Source organism: Aethina tumida, chromosome 1, assembly GCF_024364675.1.
Source record: "Aethina tumida isolate Nest 87 chromosome 1, icAetTumi1.1, whole genome shotgun sequence".
Classification (NCBI taxonomy): Eukaryota; Metazoa; Arthropoda; class Insecta; order Coleoptera; family Nitidulidae; genus Aethina; species Aethina tumida.
In genome coordinates this window covers 40,122,871-40,144,364 of record NC_065435.1, presented here as the reverse complement: position 1 = coordinate 40,144,364, position 21,494 = coordinate 40,122,871, and the positions used below count along the sequence as shown (strand labels likewise).

The following is a 21,494-nucleotide window of genomic DNA, read 5'->3' as shown; positions in this document are numbered from 1 at the left end:
AAGTGATTTTAAAGATCTTCTGATGAAAATCTTGTTAGCATATTCAGTAGCAATAAAAAACTAGTTCTAACTTCTACAGCTACAAATCTCAAAAGGAAAATAAGATAAGTAACATAACTGAGGAGGTATTTTAGTAATCAATTTCTTATTAATATGTTGGACAATATTTTATAAATGATTTTAAAGTTCTTCTAATGAAAATCTTGTTAGCATATTCAGTAGTAATAAAAAACTAGTTCTAACTTCTGCAGCTTCAAATCTCGAAAGAAATATAAGACAAGTAACATAACTGAGGAGGTATTTTGATAATAGTTTCTTATTAATATGTCAGACAATATTTTTCATGTGATTTTAAAAAATTTTTAAAGTTCTTTTGATAAAAATCTCGTTAGCATATACATTAATAATAGAAAAGTAATCCCAACTTCTACAACTACAAATCCCAAAAGAAAAAAAATTATAAGTAACATAACAGAAAAGGAATTTTGGTAATCAACTTCTTATTAATATGTCAGACAATATTTTACAAGTGATTTTAAAGTTATTTTGATAAAAATCCTGTTAGTATATTCATTAGTAATAAAAAACTGGTTCTTACTTCTACAACTACAAATCCCAAAAGAAAAAAAAAACTGATAAGTAAGATAACAGAGAATAAATTTTGGTAACCAACTTTGTATTAATATGTCAGACAATATTTTACAAGTGATTTTAAAATTCTTTTGATGAAAATCTTATTAGCATATTCATTAGTAACAAAAAATTGTTCTAACTTTTACAACTACAATTCCCAAAGAAAAAAAAAGATAAGTAATAAAATAGAGAAGGAATTTTGGTAACCAATTTCTAATTAATATGTCAGACAATACTTTACAAGTGATTTTAAAGTTCTTTTGATGAAAATCTTGTTAACATGTTCATTAGTCATAAAAAGCTAGTTCCAACTTTTACAGCTACAAATCTCAAGATAAGTAACATAACTGAGGAGAAATTTTAAGTTCTTGTGATGAAAATCTTGTTAAAATGTTCATTAGTAACAAAAAACTACACAGCTACAAATCTCAAATAAGAAAATAAGAGACAAGGGAAATGTATCTTTATAAACAGTTTCTTATTTATATATCAGTCTATTTTTTATACACCACTTTAAAGTTAATTTGATCAAATTCTTATTGGCATGTTCGAAGGCAATAAAACACCAGTTCTAACATCGGCTGCGACAAATCCCAAAGGGGAAATTAATGAGTAACAAAAAACGAGACGGAAGGGACATTCAGCCAGTGGTTGTTTCGCGTGATTTGCATGAGAAAACGTCAACGTGCAGATTTCGGTCCGATTGAATATGTCTTTCGTGGCAGCATCAAGGCCGACCGTACCAAACCGACTCGACGTGTATCTTGATGCGTGTGTATCGTCTTCCAGTGATCTCCGGGGCTGCGACGATTCCCCGGCTCTCGCATCGCGTATCCATTTGGGACCTTTTACGCTTCCTAAATGGCACGGTCCAACGCAACGCCGACGGTAGATAAAAGCGTGCACGCGGGAAAAAAATGCCATTTGAATACGAACGGACGGGATGTGTATTTATGACCTCGCGCCTTTTCCAGATTTACAATGTTTTTACGCTCTCCTTTTCGCTCCGCGACAATACATACCTGTACCAACCGCATTGTGTCTTGTCCGAGGTTTAATTTCATTCATGGCTCCGCGTTAATCGCGGCGTTTTTTGAATAAATCATTTCGCAGGTTGTAGTAGTGGCGTAACGTTTATTGCTCCATAAATTGCAAATTTTTCCTCGATTCGTTGTACATTGTAGGCCGGGGATATTTACTTCATCTACCCACTTGTCCCCTTTAAGTATTTTTCGCACTTACGTGCAATTAGCGACGCTGGATTTCTAATTAAAATAAACCTGACGCAAAAATCGCTTTTGCAATCGTTTCTGGGAATTGTGCTGCCGTTCGATTGGGAACAAAGAAATAAAATGTTAATGTTGATACGGTAGAACTGAGATAAGTTGACGATTTGATGATTCAAATCGAAATTAATTGGCAATAACGTCAAGAGTGAGAACTACATTTTCACTTAACGTCTTGATATCTCTAATTTCTTTCTGAATAACTCTCAGTGGTTGGGTACTGCATTTAAGTTCTGCTCTTGACGACATTCTCCTTCCTTCTTAATTATACATATACACGGAATTAGTAGCCAGTTTTAGTCTTCTGATTCACTGCATCTTGTTTCAAATCTTCAATCTACCAATATGAAGATAATTTAGATCTAAAATGTATGATATTGGATATATCCTTTAGACATTCTCTTTCTTTTCCCAACTATATACATCCATACAAGCCTAATGGCCAGCTTTAATCTTTGGAAATTATTGTACCTTGTTTCAAATTTTTAATCTATCAAGGTAAAGATAATTTAAATATAAAATGTATCGTATTGCATGTTTCCTGGAGATATTCTCCTTCTTTTCCTAACTGTATACGTCCATACGAGTTTAATAGCCAGTCTTCGAAAACCATTGCTGCCATGCTTGCTTCAAATTTTCAATTTATCAAGATGAAGATAATTTAGATATGAAATGTCTGATATTGGCTATTTCCTGGAGATATTCTCTTTCTTTCCCTAATTATATACTTCCATACGAGCTTAATTGCCAGCTTTAGTCTTTGGAAATCATTGAATCTTGTTTCAAATATTTAATCTATCAAGATGAAGTGAATTTATAAATAAAATATATTATATTATTGGGTATTTCGTGGAGTTATTCTCCTTTTTTACCTAACTATATATATTCATAAGAGCATAATGGCCAGCGTTAATCTTTGGAGACCATTAGACCTTGGTTCAAATTTTCAATTTATCAAGATGAAGATAATTTAGACAAAAAATGTGTGATATTGGCTATTTCCTGGAGATATTCTCCTTCTTTTCCTAACTATATACGTCCATACGAGTTTAATGGTCAGGTTTAGTCTTTGAAAACTATTAGACCTTGCTTCAAATTTTCAATTTATCAAGATGAAGATAATTTAGATATGAAATGTGTGATATTGGCTATTTCCTGGAGATATTCTCCTTCTTTCGCTAACTATGTACGTTCATACGAGTGAATGGCTAGCTTTACTTTTTGGAAATCATTGTATCTTGTTTCAAATATTTAATTTATGAAGATGACAATAATTTAGATATAAAATGTTTGATATTGGCTGTGTCTTGGAGATATTCTCCTTCTTTTCCTAAGTATATACGTCCATACGAGCTTAATGACATCTTTAGTCTTCTAAAGTCTATTGCATCTTGCTTCAAATATTTAATTTATCAAGATGAAAATAATTTAGACATAAAATGTATGATATTGGCTATTTCCTGAAGATATTCTCCTTCTTTTCCTAACTATATACGTCCATACGAGTTTAATGGTCAGGTTTAGTCTTTGAAAACTATTAGATCTTGCTTCAAATTTTCAATTTATCAAGATGAAGATAATTTAGATATGAAATGTGTGATATTGGCTATTTCCTGGAGATATTCTCTTTCTTTCCCTAATTATATACATCCATACGAGCTTAATTTTCAGCTTTAGTCTTTGGAAATCATTGTATCTTGTTTCAAATATTTAATCTATAAAGATAAAGTTAATTTATATATGAAATATATCGTATTGGCTATTTCGTGGAGTTATTCTCCTTGTTTACATAACTATATATATATTCATAAGAGCATAATGGCTAGCTTTAGTCTTTAGAAACCATTAGACCTTGGTTCAAATTTTCAATTTATCAAGATGAAGATAATTTAGACAAAAAATGTGTGATATTGGCTATTTCCTGGAGATATTCTCCTTCTTTCCCTAACTATGTACGTTCATACGAGTGAATGGCTAGCTTTACTTTTTGGAAATCATTGTATCTTGTTTCAAATATTTAATTTATGAAGATAACAATAATTTAGATATAAAATGTTTGATATTGGCTGTGTCTTGGAGATATTCTCCTTCTTTTCCTAAGTATATACCTCCATACGAGCTTAATGACATCTTTAGTCTTCTAAAGTCTATTGCATCTTGCTTCAAATATTTAATTTATCAAGATGAAAATAATTTAGACATAAAATGTATGATATTGGCTATTTCCTGAAGATATTCTCCTTCTTTTCCTAACTATATACGTCCATACGAGTTTAATGGTCAGGTTTAGTCTTTGAAAACTATTAGATCTTGCTTCAAATTTTCAATTTATCAAGATGAAGATAATTTAGATATGAAATGTGTGATATTGGCTATTTCCTGGAGATATTCTCTTTCTTTCCCTAATTATATACATCCATACGAGCTTAATTTTCAGCTTTAGTCTTTGGAAATCATTGTATCTTGTTTCAAATATTTAATCTATAAAGATAAAGTTAATTTATATATGAAATATATCGTATTGGCTATTTCGTGGAGTTATTCTCCTTGTTTACATAACTATATATATATTCATAAGAGCATAATGGCTAGCTTTAGTCTTTAGAAACCATTAGACCTTGGTTCAAATTTTCAATTTATCAAGATGAAGATAATTTAGACAAAAAATGTGTGATATTGGCTATTTCCTGGAGATATTCTCCTTCTTTCCCTAACTATGTACGTTCATACGAGTGAATGGCTAGCTTTACTTTTTGGAAATCATTGTATCTTGTTTCAAATATTTAATTTATGAAGATAACAATAATTTAGATATAAAATGTTTGATATTGGCTGTGTCTTGGAGATATTCTCCTTCTTTTCCTAAGTATATACCTCCATACGAGCTTAATGACATCTTTAGTCTTCTAAAGTCTATTGCATCTTGCTTCAAATATTTAATTTATCAAGATGAAAATAATTTAGACATAAAATGTATGATATTGGCTATTTCCTGAAGATATTCTCCTTCTTTTCCTAACTATATACGTCCATACGAGTTTAATGGTCAGGTTTAGTCTTTGAAAACTATTAGATCTTGCTTCAAATTTTCAATTTATCAAGATGAAGATAATTTAGATATGAAATGTGTGATATTGGCTATTTCCTGGAGATATTCTCTTTCTTTCCCTAATTATATACATCCATACGAGCTTAATTTTCAGCTTTAGTCTTTGGAAATCATTGTATCTTGTTTCAAATATTTAATCTATAAAGATGAAGTTAATTTATATATGAAATATATCGTATTGGCTATTTCGTGGAGTTATTCTCCTTGTTTACATAACTATATATATATTCATAAGAGCATAATGGCTAGCTTTAGTCTTTAGAAACCATTAGACCTTGGTTCAAATTTTCAATTTATCAAGATGAAGATAATTTAGACAAAAAATGTGTGATATTGGCTATTTCCTGGAGATATTCTCCTTCTTTTCCTAACTATATACGTCCATACGAGTTTAATGGTCAGGTTTAGTCTTTGAAAACTATTAGATCTTGCTTCAAATTTTCAATTTATCAAGATGAAGATAATTTAGATATGAAATGTGTGATATTGGCTATTTCCTGGAGATATTCTCCTTCTTTCCCTAACTATGTACGTTCATACGAGTGAATGGCTAGCTTTACTTTTTGGAAATCATTGTATCTTGTTTCAAATATTTAATTTATGAAGATGACAATAATTTAGATATAAAATGTTTGATATTGGCTGTGTCTTGGAGATATTCTCCTTCTTTTCCTAAGTATATACGTCCATACGAGCTTAATGACATCTTTAGTCTTCTAAAGTCTATTGCATCTTGCTTCAAATATTTAATTTATCAAGATGAAAATAATTTAGACATAAAATGTATGATATTGGCTATTTCCTGAAGATATTCTCCTTCTTTTCCTAACTATATACGTCCATACGAGTTTAATGGTCAGGTTTAGTCTTTGAAAACTATTAGATCTTGCTTCAAATTTTCAATTTATCAAGATGAAGATAATTTAGATATGAAATGTGTGATATTGGCTATTTCCTGGAGATATTCTCTTTCTTTCCCTAATTATATACATCCATACGAGCTTAATTTTCAGCTTTAGTCTTTGGAAATCATTGTATCTTGTTTCAAATATTTAATCTATAAAGATAAAGTTAATTTATATATGAAATATATCGTATTGGCTATTTCGTGGAGTTATTCTCCTTGTTTACATAACTATATATATATTCATAAGAGCATAATGGCTAGCTTTAGTCTTTAGAAACCATTAGACCTTGGTTCAAATTTTCAATTTATCAAGATGAAGATAATTTAGACAAAAAATGTGTGATATTGGCTATTTCCTGGAGATATTCTCCTTCTTTCCCTAACTATGTACGTTCATACGAGTGAATGGCTAGCTTTACTTTTTGGAAATCATTGTATCTTGTTTCAAATATTTAATTTATGAAGATAACAATAATTTAGATATAAAATGTTTGATATTGGCTGTGTCTTGGAGATATTCTCCTTCTTTTCCTAAGTATATACCTCCATACGAGCTTAATGACATCTTTAGTCTTCTAAAGTCTATTGCATCTTGCTTCAAATATTTAATTTATCAAGATGAAAATAATTTAGACATAAAATGTATGATATTGGCTATTTCCTGAAGATATTCTCCTTCTTTTCCTAACTATATACGTCCATACGAGTTTAATGGTCAGGTTTAGTCTTTGAAAACTATTAGATCTTGCTTCAAATTTTCAATTTATCAAGATGAAGATAATTTAGATATGAAATGTGTGATATTGGCTATTTCCTGGAGATATTCTCTTTCTTTCCCTAATTATATACATCCATACGAGCTTAATTTTCAGCTTTAGTCTTTGGAAATCATTGTATCTTGTTTCAAATATTTAATCTATAAAGATGAAGTTAATTTATATATGAAATATATCGTATTGGCTATTTCGTGGAGTTATTCTCCTTGTTTACATAACTATATATATATTCATAAGAGCATAATGGCTAGCTTTAGTCTTTAGAAACCATTAGACCTTGGTTCAAATTTTCAATTTATCAAGATGAAGATAATTTAGACAAAAAATGTGTGATATTGGCTATTTCCTGGAGATATTCTCCTTCTTTCCCTAACTATGTACGTTCATACGAGTGAATGGCTAGCTTTACTTTTTGGAAATCATTGTATCTTGTTTCAAATATTTAATTTATGAAGATAACAATAATTTAGATATAAAATGTTTGATATTGGCTGTGTCTTGGAGATATTCTCCTTCTTTTCCTAAGTATATACGTCCATACGAGCTTAATGACATCTTTAGTCTTCTAAAGTCTATTGCATCTTGCTTCAAATATTTAATTTATCAAGATGAAAATAATTTAGACATAAAATGTATGATATTGGCTATTTCCTGAAGATATTCTCCTTCTTTTCCTAACTATATACGTCCATACGAGTTTAATGGTCAGGTTTAGTCTTTGAAAACTATTAGATCTTGCTTCAAATTTTCAATTTATCAAGATGAAGATAATTTAGATATGAAATGTGTGATATTGGCTATTTCCTGGAGATATTCTCTTTTTTTCCCTAATTATATATATCCATACGAGCTTAATTTTCAGCTTTAGTCTTTGGAAATCATTGTATCTTGTTTCAAATATTTAATCTATAAAGATGAAGTTAATTTATATATGAAATATATCGTATTGGCTATTTCGTGGAGTTATTCTCCTTGTTTACCTAACTATATATATATATATATATATTATGTATGTATATTTCTATACCACATCTTCCTTTCTTTCTTAATCATATATATCTATATGAGGTTCGAGACAAAATTTACTCTTATGAAACCATTGTCTCTTGATTAAAATTTCAAACTATTTTTTAAAATACCTTTGACCTTGACTTTGAACCTTTAATTGGAAAATTAGAAACAACTGATTTTTTTGACAAATCAGTGGATATCCATCTTATACATCTTTTATTAATATAGTTTTTTTTTTAATATGTACGAATGGTAATTTCTAAAATATAACAGAGGATATTCATTATTTGTCCACCACCTACTTTCATACTTATTTTCTATTTTATTTGCCAACTCAAAGTCCTGATAAGTCAAACTTTTTTCAGGCAAGTCACGGTTCTAGTTACCGAAACGCGACTGCGTTCGTGTACCCACAAAAAGCCGGGACGTTCCGCCCGAAAAGAACGGCGAATAAATAATTTAACCGGGGACCGAAAGAAAACCTCGGGGCCGATTTTAAATTATAATTCTCGGGTAAATCCTCAAAAAGAAAAACGGCTATTAAAGCATTCCATTCAAATGTTAACACGGGAGGCGCGATGGAATAAAAAAAAAAATTTGGAAACAACGGGACGTAATTTTTTCTACCCTCGTTTAATCAAAAGCTGCATTACAATAAATTACCGCGAAACACGTCTGCGTCGAGTCCCGTGCACCGGGCCGTGCCGGCGAACGAAAGTTGGCCGGGCCGAAAAAACGGTTGCACGTCGAATATATATGTATATATATGAAAAAGTCCACGGGATTTATAAGGCATTGTTTTTGAACGCCCCTGACATATGTTCCCGATGTGCATTAACATATGTTTTGTCACCGGCTGATTGGGATTGTTCGTGTATTGGGCATTCTTCGGACGTTATTACGGATTCCTAGATGCTGTCCGGCCATTCCAATGATGGATGTCTCGTGTTCGACTACCAAGCCCGATGTTTTTATTTTTTTGGGACGTCGCCCAATGCGATCCGAATATATTCGAAATTTATGATCTTATCGTTTTTATTACTTTATTAAATCTTTAAATCGACCAACCGAACGACCTGATTTTAAATTAGTCGGGCAATTAAAATGTTCCAATTTAAACGTGACAAAACACTAACAACGTAAGCAAGGCAAGCGCCCCCGTTAATTGTTCATCGACTCTTAACGACGTTAACGAACAATTCATCAACGCGATGCATTTTTTTTGTCGATTCGTCCTCCGAATAATCGTGAATCAATATTTGCATCATCCACGAGCATTGATTGCGTTAATTATTTGTATCACATGTCTGCAATAATCCAATGCCCCAATAACCAATTGAAAGCAAACTTGGTAAATTGTTTTCTGTCCCAGTTACTGACAATAATGTATAAATTATTTACGAACCGAAATAATCAATAAACCGTGTTTCTCGACAATTGGATCACAAATTGTATTCGACAATCAATCAGCACACCATCTCGGAATTATTAGATGTGTCGGCGATGGGGGGAACCTTGACCCAAAACTGCATCCAACACAAACATATTTTATAACTTTTAACTCGAACAGAAGGGCAGAAAGCAAGCATACTTTATGTCCTTTTATAATTTTTATTTTGTATAAAGAACTTAAAACTGCTCAAGAACATCAAACATATTTTTGTGTTTTTTTAATATAAATTATTTACCTATAAATTTATTTTTTTACCACTTTTATATTATTCTACTTTTTAATTTATGGCATGCAAAACAATATAACATTTAATTTCATAAAATACTTTAATAATAAAAAAAAAATATATATATATATAAATTTTATATTTTTTATGATTCATAAAATTTTATAATTATTTATAATATATATATAACAAAATTTCTACGATGTTAATTTTCACTTTTAAATTATTTTAATTATTTTTTTGTTTTTTTTTTTTTCTAGAAATTTTACAGTATTTTAAACTGATTAGAATGCAAAAATATCTTAAAAAAATGTTTTAAATAACTAAAACTTCTAATTTTTTTTATTATTTCAATGATATCTAATGATTATTTATTTATTAGACTTATAATTTATTCTTATTTTTTAAATTTTTTATAATAATAATATTTTTTTAAATATTTGAATATTTATGTATGTCTTAATATATACAGGATGATTACAGGAATGTTACGGAGAAAGAAAAAAGGTATTAATTTGAAAACTTTATAGTAATTGTAACTTTTCTAGAAATTCCACAGTATTTTAGACTGATGAGAATGCAAAACTATCTAAACAAATTGTTTTAAACAACTAAAACTTCTATTTTTTATTATTTTAATGATATCTGATGATTATTTATTTATTATAATTATAATTTATTTTAATTTTTTAAATTCTTATGATAATAAATTTTTAAATATTTATGTTGTATGTCATTGGGGTGATTACTGGAATTTTATGAAAAACGAAAAAAGGTATTAATTTGAAATTTTTTATAACTTGATAAGTCAAAATAAATAATAATCAAAAAAAAATATAAATTTTATGTTTTTTTCCTAGAAATTTCACAGTATTTTAGACTGATGAGAATGCAAAAATATCTTTAAAAAATTGTTTTAAATAACTAAAACTATTTATTAGAATTATAATTTATTTTTATTTTTAAATTTTTTTATGATAATAGTTTTTTAAATATTTAAGTTGTATGTCATTAATATACACAGGGTGATTACTGGAAGATTATGGAGAATGAAAAAAGGTATTAATTTGAAAATTGTATAGTAATTAAAACTTGACTTATAAAATAAATAATAAAATACTAAAATAAATAATAAAATACTATGATTAATAAAATTTTATAATTAATTATTATTTCAAAATTTCTACCATGTTAAGAATTGAAATATTTTTTTTTAAATTATTTTGAATAACTGACTTCCGGTTTCCCGAATATCAACTTTGTTATTTTCGATGAAACAACCTGTATATTTTTGGATTTTTAAATTTACATGTATTTTCAAATAAAATGGGTATACATATCACGTCCTATTCTTAAATCCAATAATTTTTGAATTATTTTTTTTTACAAAATTTTTTACAGATTGATGATCTGTTTGTAAAGCTACGAATATTTATGCTGAGAAGTTAATTTTTTGCACAAACGTTAACCAAGGCCCTTCCTAAAAGGAGCTTTTACCAGTATTCCCAAATATTTAAAAGTAGGAAAATTATTGATGTTTTAAGGTGCACATAATTAAACCTAAATAATGAACATCTTATATAAAATTTGAAAAAATGAGAAAATATTCATAACTCAAAAACTATTGGGTTTAAGTATAAGACGTGGTATATAGAAAATAACGAAGTCACATCACTTACTTATCAAATAATTATGTAAATCACCCTGTCATATTATTTAACAAAATAATTATTTTTATTAAATCTTGATAAGTCATTTTTGTTAGTTGTTGGACTGTATTTTAAATTAACTAAAATTATAAAACAAAAAATATTAAATAATTTTTAAAAATATTAAAATAATCAACAGTAAAAGTAAAAAAATTCAGTGTAAACTTTAAAATATGTAATAAAATAACGTAAAAAATAAACTAAAGTTAATTCATCGCAGCCAGAACCAAATAATAATATTCAAAATGGGAATGTGACATTTTTGTTGGCGGCGTGGGTGGCAGCCACATATGCGGCGAGTTATTAGAGCAACAATGAAGTTTCATGACGTGTAATTCCGGACCGTAATCGCCGCTTACATCAGGGATAATGCCGTAGAAAGGGAGAGCGGGAATACACGCTAAACAAGAGTATTTTGCATAAGACATAAAAAAGCAATTTAAACAGATACACTCCCATCCAATTTACAAGACGCGGGGGGACACATCGACAGCAGGGGCGTCGCGGGGTCCGCCGAACGAGTTCTTTTATTAAATCACCACTTCCCGGCGGGGCGCGAGATTCATTGCAATTGATCCGGCAAGACGTGCCCGTAATCCGTCCCCCCGCGTCTCAAAAGAAACAATACTTATCATAAATTCTCGCCCGTTTCGGATTTACACGGGACGTAATCTTTACGACTTAAAAACCGCCACGAACACCCTACTTTTATGCCCTTGTTTTAGGCTACCTTATTGACAAACGTTCTGTTAATTTACAATCGTGTTTACTGCTCTGTTGTGTACAACAAAACTTAACTTTTATTATCTTTATTTTAATTTCAGTCCTGCTGTTTTTCACGGTGAATTTTACTAATGCATCTAAATTAATATTAATTAAAATTAAGATAAATTATAAAAATTTTATTAGAAATATAAAAGATTTTATAGAAATTTTAAAAATCATTAAACTTTATTTGTGTATATAATATAATAAAATTTATTAATTAATGATGGATAACTGGACTTACCAGAAAAAACGTTTGCCTTTCCAAGATTTTAAATAAACTAAAAAAATAATTGTAAACTTAAATAATTTTTAAAAAATTAACTTCCCTTTATAAATTTAACAATTACATAGTTAAATAATAAAAAAAAATAAAGAGTTTAATTTTACTGATGATTATTTGTTTTGGGCTGGCAAAAAGTACTACAAATAATTTGTAATTAGTATTTTAATTAATTCTGCACTAATATATTGTAAAATTACCATTATTATGAATAACTTCCATACACCTTTTTTCATGGAAAGCAACAGATGGTCAATAATATTTGGATCATCTTGCTGATTATTATACCCTTTGTGTCTTATTTTGTTGTTCACTATCTCCCATAAGTTTTCAATGGAGTTTAGATCGGGAAATTGAGATGGCCAATTCATAACATTAATTATTTCCCTTAAAAGTCACTGCTTCAAATATTTTGAAGTGTGCTTCGGGTCATTATCTTGTTGAAAATAGTGTTTTATTTGAATATGGTACCATGTTGTTCCTCAATATTTCTTTATACATAAAACGATCCAAGATACCCTTTATTCAAAAGAGAGGACCCATTCCAAATCTCAAAAAACAGCTCCATAACATTTTATGAATACATACAACCTTACATATAAAATTCCATCACTGCTAACCAGATTATACTTGGTTTTTTAGTCTGGCCTTCTAGCATGAAGGCCCCCTTGCAGTAATCTATCTCTTACGGTTCTTGAAGAAATATTAATTCCAAGTTGTGTCTCAAGTAGACCTTTTACTTTGCTGAAACTCAGGAAAGGATTTTTTTTGAAGTGGGATAAAATTTGTTTATCCTGAAACCAGTTTTGGTTTTTTTTTGGTCTTCCAGTTTTATTTTTTCCTACCACATTACCAAATCAGTCAAACTGAAATTACAAAGTATTACAATGTTCAGAGTTTAATGTGTTACTAACACTTTGAGGAGTTGCTTCAAGAAGAATATGATAAAAAATATATATTTGCCCAGTTAATTTAATATGAACTATTGATAAAATAATATTAATTTACTTTATTTTGTTTTATACTAACTATATGAGTCGAATTTTTAGAGGGAATCATTTCATCAAAAATCATTTAAAAAAAATCAAAAAAATTAAGATAACAAAATTTGGATGACGTAAAAGGAGTATAAAATCTATAATATTGATAAAAAACTCTTTCTTTATATACTAGTCCTTCAATATTTGTTCAATTAAATTTAAATTACAAGGAGATAATTTAGAATAGTTTTTTCTTATGAAAAAAATCTTTGAACTTTGAAAGGAAATAAAAAATTAAATTAACAAAATTTGGGTAACGCAGAAATGGGTATACAATCTATTTTTTTTTTCTTTATAAATTAAGTTCATCAATATTTGTTCAATCACATTGAAATTATAAAGTTTTATAATGTTCAGAATTTAATGTATTAACAACACTTTTTTTAGGAGATGTTACGAGTAAAATATGGTAAAAAATAATATATTTGCCCAACTAAATATACAGTGGTGGTCAATATTATAGGAACTTTTAAAATGAGAATATTATAGCCATACCCAGTTAATTTAATATGAACTATTGTTAATCTTTGTACATAAAACGATCTAAGATATCCTCTATACAAAAGAGGTATCTACAGTAAAATTAAAAATTATTGTTGATTTTGTAGAGATTAGAGACATTTAGTAAACAGTTGCTCCAGTTTTTGCCAGCTGAATATTTAGTTTTTTGATTTATAGCTAACAGAATTATTTTTAATACAAGAAATATTCACCAATATGTTAGTATACAGTGTGTTCATAATTAGTATAAATTATATTAGATTTGCTTATACGAGGCGGTAACAGTTTATATATTTTTAAAGTTGCCAATACTCTATGAACGATAGTTTAGGTACCCATGTGTTTCTTAAAAACCTCATAAGTGAACGTATAATTCTGCAAAGAATGAAATATCCAAACTTCTTATTTTTACGTAGTCCTCGGAGACTTTTTGGGTAACTTTTATAAACCCACTATCGCATATTTCACGTCGCCAAAAAAACAAACCGATCGTCCGAACGTAATATGCCACCATATAAACTTTACTTCGAGAATAATTTTAAAAGTTTCATAGGAACGGTAAAAATCCAAATGACGGAAACAAGCCAACTAGTTTAATTCTCGCATGAACTTTTATTTTAAAAGTTTTCAGCCGGCACGGGGGAAAAAACGACATTTACATGCAACCATGTGCGGTACACATTGCATGTAGGCTGGTGAATATAATCCGTCGAAAAATACGCACGCCGATCAACGATAAACGGTACGATTCAATTATAAATGATGGTTTCGGAGGCCGAAAATGGGACGTGGATTCTTTTGAAAACCACCCATCCATCCATCCGTCCATCCGGACTGCATGCAGTTAATTTACTGCGGCCAGTTGTAAATCCTGTCGTAAGCGATGCAATAAATAACTTTTTAATTCAATTTAGCTGCCGATCTTAACAAATAAAATAAATTCCGGACGAATACAATACATAATCTATAATTCATATGGGCCGCGGCAAAAACCCACTCGTCCATACCCATTGCCCATGCCCATGTCCAACGCGGTCGCCCGATGCAGGACCGCACGGTTATTTATCGACGGGTTGTTTGATGTTGCGAACGGTTGCCGGATTTTTATCCTCCTCTCACACTTAATTGTTGCACGAACAATTGCAACATTACCAGAAATAGCAATGATTAATTTAAATATTTTTAATGCGAAATGATTTATACGGGGTGTACAACAATTCTTTTTATTTCTTCCAGTGGCGTACTTTTATAATTTTAAAATTGTTTAGTTCAAAACTCTCGGAACGTCACTTGAAACACGTAGCTACGTATAAAATTTCATTAAAATGTCAATATCAACAGTGATATCATAAATATTATGAGAAAAGATCTTTCTTTGATTACCACCCTGTATTGCAAAATTTAAGATGTTTAGAAGAAACGTTCAAAGGATATTTTTTCTTAATATGAAGTTATAAATCGCCCCCTTAAATATTTTATTTTATTTGTGAAACGTCTTGAAGCATGTAGCTACGTACCAAATTACATTAAAATATCAATATCAAAAGTGATATCATAAATATTACATAAAAAGATCATTCTTTGGTAACCACTCTATATTGAAAAAATTAAGATGTTTAGGAGAAACGTTCAAAGGATATTTTTTTCTTAAAATGAAGCTAAAAATTGCCCCCTTAAATATTTTATCTTATTTGTGAAATATCTTGAAGCATGTAGCTACGTACCAAATTACATTAAAATATCAATATCAAGAGTGGTATCATAAATATTATAAGAAAAAATCATTATTTGATAACCACCTTGTATGGCAAAATTTAAGAAACGTTCAAAGGATATTTTTTTCTTAAAATGAAGCTAAAAATCACCCCCTTTAATATTTTATCTTATTTGTGAAACTTTCTCTATTAAATTCACATTATTGACAAATATATATATATATAAATAACACTGTGTTATTTTTTCTAAATGAATTATTCATCTTTTCTTATTAATTATGAAATTGCTTTAATAAGAAAAAGGATTTTAAAACTTCTGTAATTTATACTCCCATAATTATTTTTGTGAATGTAAACCTTGACCTAAAGTTACATCCAAAACAAATATATTTTATTTAGAAACTTTTACCATTTAAAAGGGTAAGAATCAAATAGCTCAAATGTATTTCCGTTAAATTTCAATACACATAATTAATATTAGAATAACACTTTAACATTTATAAATAAATTATATAATTTTTCTTATTAATTATGAAAATAGTAATTAATATTTATTATTCACGTTGGCACAAAATTAATAAAATTAATTAAAAGTTAAATATTTAAAAATTTAAATATTTTATAATTTTATTGCTTCTTACAATTATTTTTATGGACTGTTATCAAAAGAGCAAAAAGGAAATTAAACAGTTTTTGGATTAAGACTGTTTCTACAGATTTACCAACTCCAACCCAGTGAAAGGCTCATTGACATAGAATTGACCATTGCCCAACATCTAATTTTGTTATCCTCACTTAATTTATGTGGCATCCATTTCTCCAGGTTTTTTTTATGAAATTTGTTGTATAAAATCTCTTTCTAATGATTGATTTATCACAGTTTAATTCCCTAATGCCTTCGTTTGTACAGGTTTCAAGACGAACTAGACATTGTTCCTCTTTAAGGCATTTACTGCCATTTTTAAACCAATAGAATCAAAATTGTACGACTTCATCTCTTGAAACATCTTCTTCAACCACTTTGCGAAGGCGTCGTTTTGCTTTAAGCTGATTTTTTATCTCATAAAGCAAATTTGTACCACAGAATTGTTAGATAGACCTGAAGAAACCTTCAAATAATGTAAAAATTTTTCAAATAAATCTTTAATTACTTTTTCTAGAACCTAATTAATAAATAATCTTATTAGTTGCTGAGGCAAAAACTATTCTTAATTTATAATAAATAAATATTATAACATACAACAATGATTCAACATTTTATTATTAAGTAAATTATCGTTATCTTTTCTTTAATTATGAGACCACAGCAATTTATATTTCTTACTCAAGTTAAATAACAAATTCCTTAAAAGTAATTGTGTGGGTTGAAGAATTTAAACGTTTTATAATTTTTACATCTTTTGCAATTATTTTTGTGATGTGAACCTTGACCCAAAGAAGTATTTAAAACAAATATATTTTCTTTAGAAAGTTTTACATTCTGTATAATCTATATAAAAAGCCAAAAAGCAAATGGATAATGGTAAATATTACCTAACTTGTAAATCATAGATTTTCAAAAAATAATAATAATGATTTTGAAATATTTATTAAACACACTTTGTTAACAGACAACAATAACATATGGTATTCTTATTAATTATGAATATGAATAGGTTTATTTAGATTTACTTAATTAATAATTAACATAGATTATAATATAATAATTAAAAAATTGTATGTATAACATATAATATTTAACACATGTATATTATAATAATAACTAAATAGTATTAGAATTTTCCACTAAATTAATTTGTCGAATCAACAAGATCCATAAGAGGTTGAAAATATTCAGCAGATCTTAGCAATTTGGGATGGGTAGCTTCCGCCCATAGCAACTCCGCATCCAGCCAGCCCAACCGCGGAATCCCAATTCGTTGAACGCCTTCTGGGCACATTTCGAATCGTCACGGATGTCCTCGTTGAGCAGATCTGTAAAAATGCACGGAAAACCAATTATCTAACGGCGACTTAATTAGGATCTCCGGATGGAACGTTTTTATCGGCGACGATGACAATTAAAACTTTGACGTTAAACAATATTTGTGAAGTTCACAATAATAAAATATGTTTTATGCGTGCCATTTTGAGTTACGATCCCTCTAAATTTTACAACTTTTATCACTCTACAGGTCCCATAAAAACGGAACTACCCTTCTTAGATAATACGTGACTTAATAAGTAAAACAGAAGAAAAGAGGGACTCGAATTCATCCTCGCACCCTCCCCCCCATCACACCGTAAACTTTTTCAATTAAACTTATAAATCTGTTGAATTTTATGATATTTACCCTCGCATTTCATGTTGCATTTTCCGCCCGTCTTGCCGAACTGACACCACTCCTTGCTGGAGATCTGGAAAACAGAAAAAACGTGTACGCTTGGTAAGCTCAGGAAGAACGTCTCACCTGGAACAATCCTAATCCTTTACTGCCGTTCGCTTTGTCCACTTTTTTCGACGTGTCTTTGCCGCTCTCGCTTTCAATCAGACACACCCCTGAAAAAGTACAAGGAACAGATGAGTAATTCGGCGCATTCGCCATTTTTCTAACACCGCCATCGAATGGTGAATCATAAATTACCATTTATTTATTATTTATAAGAAATTATGCAAGCAAATTTCTGGTTTTTGGCGAATTTCATTGGAATAAACCACATAATTTCTCAATTTATGATATCGAAACAAAATAAATCATAATATAAAATGCCAGTTTATAGTTTAATGGTTGCCATATTATTATAATAATTATTCATTAATTTCCAATAAATATTAGTTACGTAATTTATAATTTATTCGGTTTTCCCATTGTATTGTAAATTATTGTAAGATAGGCAAAATAAACGGAATACTGGAAAAAGTTATTTACATTTTTGTTTCATGATTTATTTGAATATAATTTATATATTATAAAATTTTTGTAATAAACTGTATATATTATTTGCAAGTTCTGCTTTTGGAGAAGTGATCACGACATACGGCTTTGGTTTCGTCCGTTTTAGAAGTGGCAATGAATGCATTGAAGATGTCGTCAATTGAAGGTTGTCCTGAAACTGGTACCAATGAAGAAACTAACCAAATCTTGGGCAAAATCCTCATGCAATATAGTTAAAAATAGTCATTAAATTACGAGGAACCATTGGAAAAAGGCTTTTATCCTATGAATTTTATCAAAAAATTGGACAAATGGATTCCATATAAATGAAACTTTTGTAGATTATGATGTACAGTAGTAAAAAAAACTTAAGCCAAGAAAATATTGATGAGGAATTTTACGTATTGACTACTTACTAAGAAGTCAATTCAACTTCTTCAAGTTCTTTAGTTAATAAAAAAGGCTTCATCTGACAACACGAGACTAAGACATTCAAAGGAAACTTTCTCCACTTATTTTTATCACTATCTATTTTTTTATGAAATAAATGGTTTAATTCTGAAGAGCAGACCACAACTGATGATAATATTTTCTTCAATTCCAAGAACTCACCTTTTATACTCGTGGATTGATTTTGCTTTTTAGTTAAATGTTTAAACTGCAAATGCCTTTTTCCTATATCCAATGTATTATCAAAATAATAGAGGGTAGATAGACACTTTTAGTAAAAACTTTATTTCATTTGCTTCTTGCCTTTTTTTACAGAATAATATCTCATAAAAATAATTGTAACAAACAAAAAAATTATAAAATATTTAAATTATTAAAAATTTAACCTTCAATTACTTTTAATAATTTTATGCCAACGTGATTAAGTAATATAAAACCCTATTTTCATAATTAGTAAGAAAAAATATATAATTTATTTATAAATATTAAAGAAATAGAATGTTTTTGTAATTCTAATTATGTGTATTTAACTTTAAAGGAATTCACAAAAGTAATCATGAAAGTAAAAATTACAAAAGTTTTAAATTTTTATCCTTATATATTACGAGAACTACTAAAATAAAAATATTAAATAAAGTAAATTAATAAAAAATAATAAAAAAATAAAAAAATTATTCATTTATAGAAATTAATAGAGAGTGTTTAATTTAAGATAGACTCTTGAATTCAACACTCTCTATTGTGTACTAAATATCGCAAATTTTGAGATACAGGGTAAAAGAACTTTACTTTTTTTTATAATATATTTTTCCGGTGTGTAATATTGAAATTATTGATTTATGAAAATAAATTAAACATATTTTATTTCATTTATTATTACATGTATTGTATATTTGGGATTAGGGAAATTTATACTAATTCGTTTTTAAATACAGTTAATAATTTTTATATTATTATCCTTCATGTGATGTGAAAGGTATTAAATTGATGTGGGTATTAAATTAATTTTTGTAATAATTTAATAATTATAAATTTTATTACGTTCATTCACAAACAGCAAAACGGTTTATAAGCTTTTTGGATTAATATTGCTATGATATTGATTTAATTCCAATTAAATTTGAAATCAATCCATTATATTTATTGTTTTAGTAGAATAAACTATTAAATTCGGAATTTCAATTAATACATAAACCAGTCAAGTAATTAACATTTGGAACATGTAATAAATGACAACATATTGCATTATACAAAAATTTTCAAAATGTAAATGTCCCAAAAAAAATTAATTAAATAAACCTATAAAGTCCATTTTATTACGTATTTATTAGTTTACGGAAGAGAATATTTTTACAATAATTATTTTATAATGATGTACTGATAATTTGATTGCAATTAAATTTGAATTCATTCCATTATATTATTAAATTCGAGATTTCAATTAATTTATGAACTAGTCGAATAATTAACATTTGATGTAAAAACTATATTGCATAATATGTTTACATATAAAACAAAATAATAATTAACCATTTTTCTGTACGTGGAAAAATGCAAATATCTAAAATAAGCAAATAAATACAAATTATGGCAATAATCATTATTTTGTTAGAAAATTAGACCGATTTGCATAGGTACACATGTATTTATTTGTTTAACGTAAACGTACAACGTTAATAAAATGAGAATTTCCAATTAGACCTTTCACCAGTCAATTATTCATGTATTTGGACAGCCGATTAAATACATTCGTTAAATAAATAATTCATCAACAATTCGAATTCTGGCGAACAAACGAAACTTACAATTCCCCAATAAGGTCCTGTCGAAACCCAGTTGGATCAGTTCCTGCGCCAATCCGCATCTGGTGTAGACCTTAGATTGCGAAACACCGAAAACGGCGAGGACCAACAGTACTGCACACAAGTACCTTGCCATTGAAAAAATCCACTGTATAGGTCGTTAGTCCGTCGAACGCAGGCACGCACTAATGACCCGCCGCGCCGATTTCCTTTAAAATTAATACGACGTCGTTGTTTATATTGCCTAACTGTGGCAAATCCACGCTTATATTTGCGGGTACACATAACGAACATGTGCATGCATTCGTTTGTGTGCGGTGGTTGGGTACAACGTCGGCCTTGAATTTAACGGACCTTGGATTGTTGGATGATAATTTATCACTATTACCATTTGATCAAAACACTCGGTTACACCGCTTAATTGTGCTTGTCATATTCGTCGGTTTTACCGTACCACGTTGAGGCCACCGCTTTTGAGTACCTATCGAAAGGTTAACCGCACTCGTCGACAAACAGGAAACCATCCCGATCAGTATTTATAAATAAAAAACAATGGTAATACGTGCCAGATAAGCACAACTTATGCCGAAATAAACGGGATAAACAGGAAGAAATCCTTTCGATCGACAACTTTAGTTTATTGTGTTTGCTAACTTTAGGTGCCACCATATATTATATTAATAGTGCTAATCATTAACGTTTACCAAACTAATTGGACAATTATATTTGTTCGGAATAATGCAATTAGCTTTTTCAAATCCCTAGTTAAGCAAAGTAACAACTCTAATTAAACTTTAATAGTAAACTATTTAATCAAAGCTAATAAACATGTAGTAAGCGTAATGGAAATTATGATAATTTTTAATTAGGCACTTTTTCAGAGCCATCCCATGTTATTAATCAACTTGTAGCT

At 28.9% G+C, this 21,494-nt stretch overlaps 2 protein-coding genes across 2 annotated transcripts in view; one reads left to right on the top strand and one right to left on the bottom strand.

Annotated features, from left to right (window-relative positions):
- Positions 1-21,494, top strand: part of LOC109609516 (slit homolog 1 protein-like) — an 80,346-nt gene that overhangs the window by 39,756 nt on the left and 19,096 nt on the right. The window lies entirely within an intron of this gene.
- LOC109609517 (lysozyme) lies at positions 16,987-20,838 on the bottom strand. The gene is made up of 4 exons (XM_020026181.2): positions 20,585-20,838; positions 17,865-17,953; positions 17,748-17,811; positions 16,987-17,388 (listed from the first exon to the last, which is right to left on the bottom strand). The coding sequence occupies exons 1-4, from the start codon at positions 20,715-20,717 to the stop codon at positions 17,258-17,260; spliced, it is 417 nt and encodes a 138-aa protein (XP_019881740.1). The 5' UTR covers positions 20,718-20,838; the 3' UTR covers positions 16,987-17,257.

Excerpts from the sequence above, each read along its gene's own strand:
- LOC109609517 (XM_020026181.2), bottom strand. The coding sequence starts at position 20,717 with ATGGCAAGGTACTTGTGTGCAGTACTGTTGGTCCTCGCCGTTTTCGGT. Across the intron at positions 17,954-20,584 it reads CAGGACCTTATTGGGGAATT|GGGTGTGTCTGATTGAAAGC; the intron begins GTAAGTTTCGTT and ends GTACTTTTTCAG. Across the intron at positions 17,389-17,747 it reads ATGCAACATGAAATGCGAGG|ATCTGCTCAACGAGGACATC; the intron begins GTAAATATCATA and ends GCATTTTTACAG.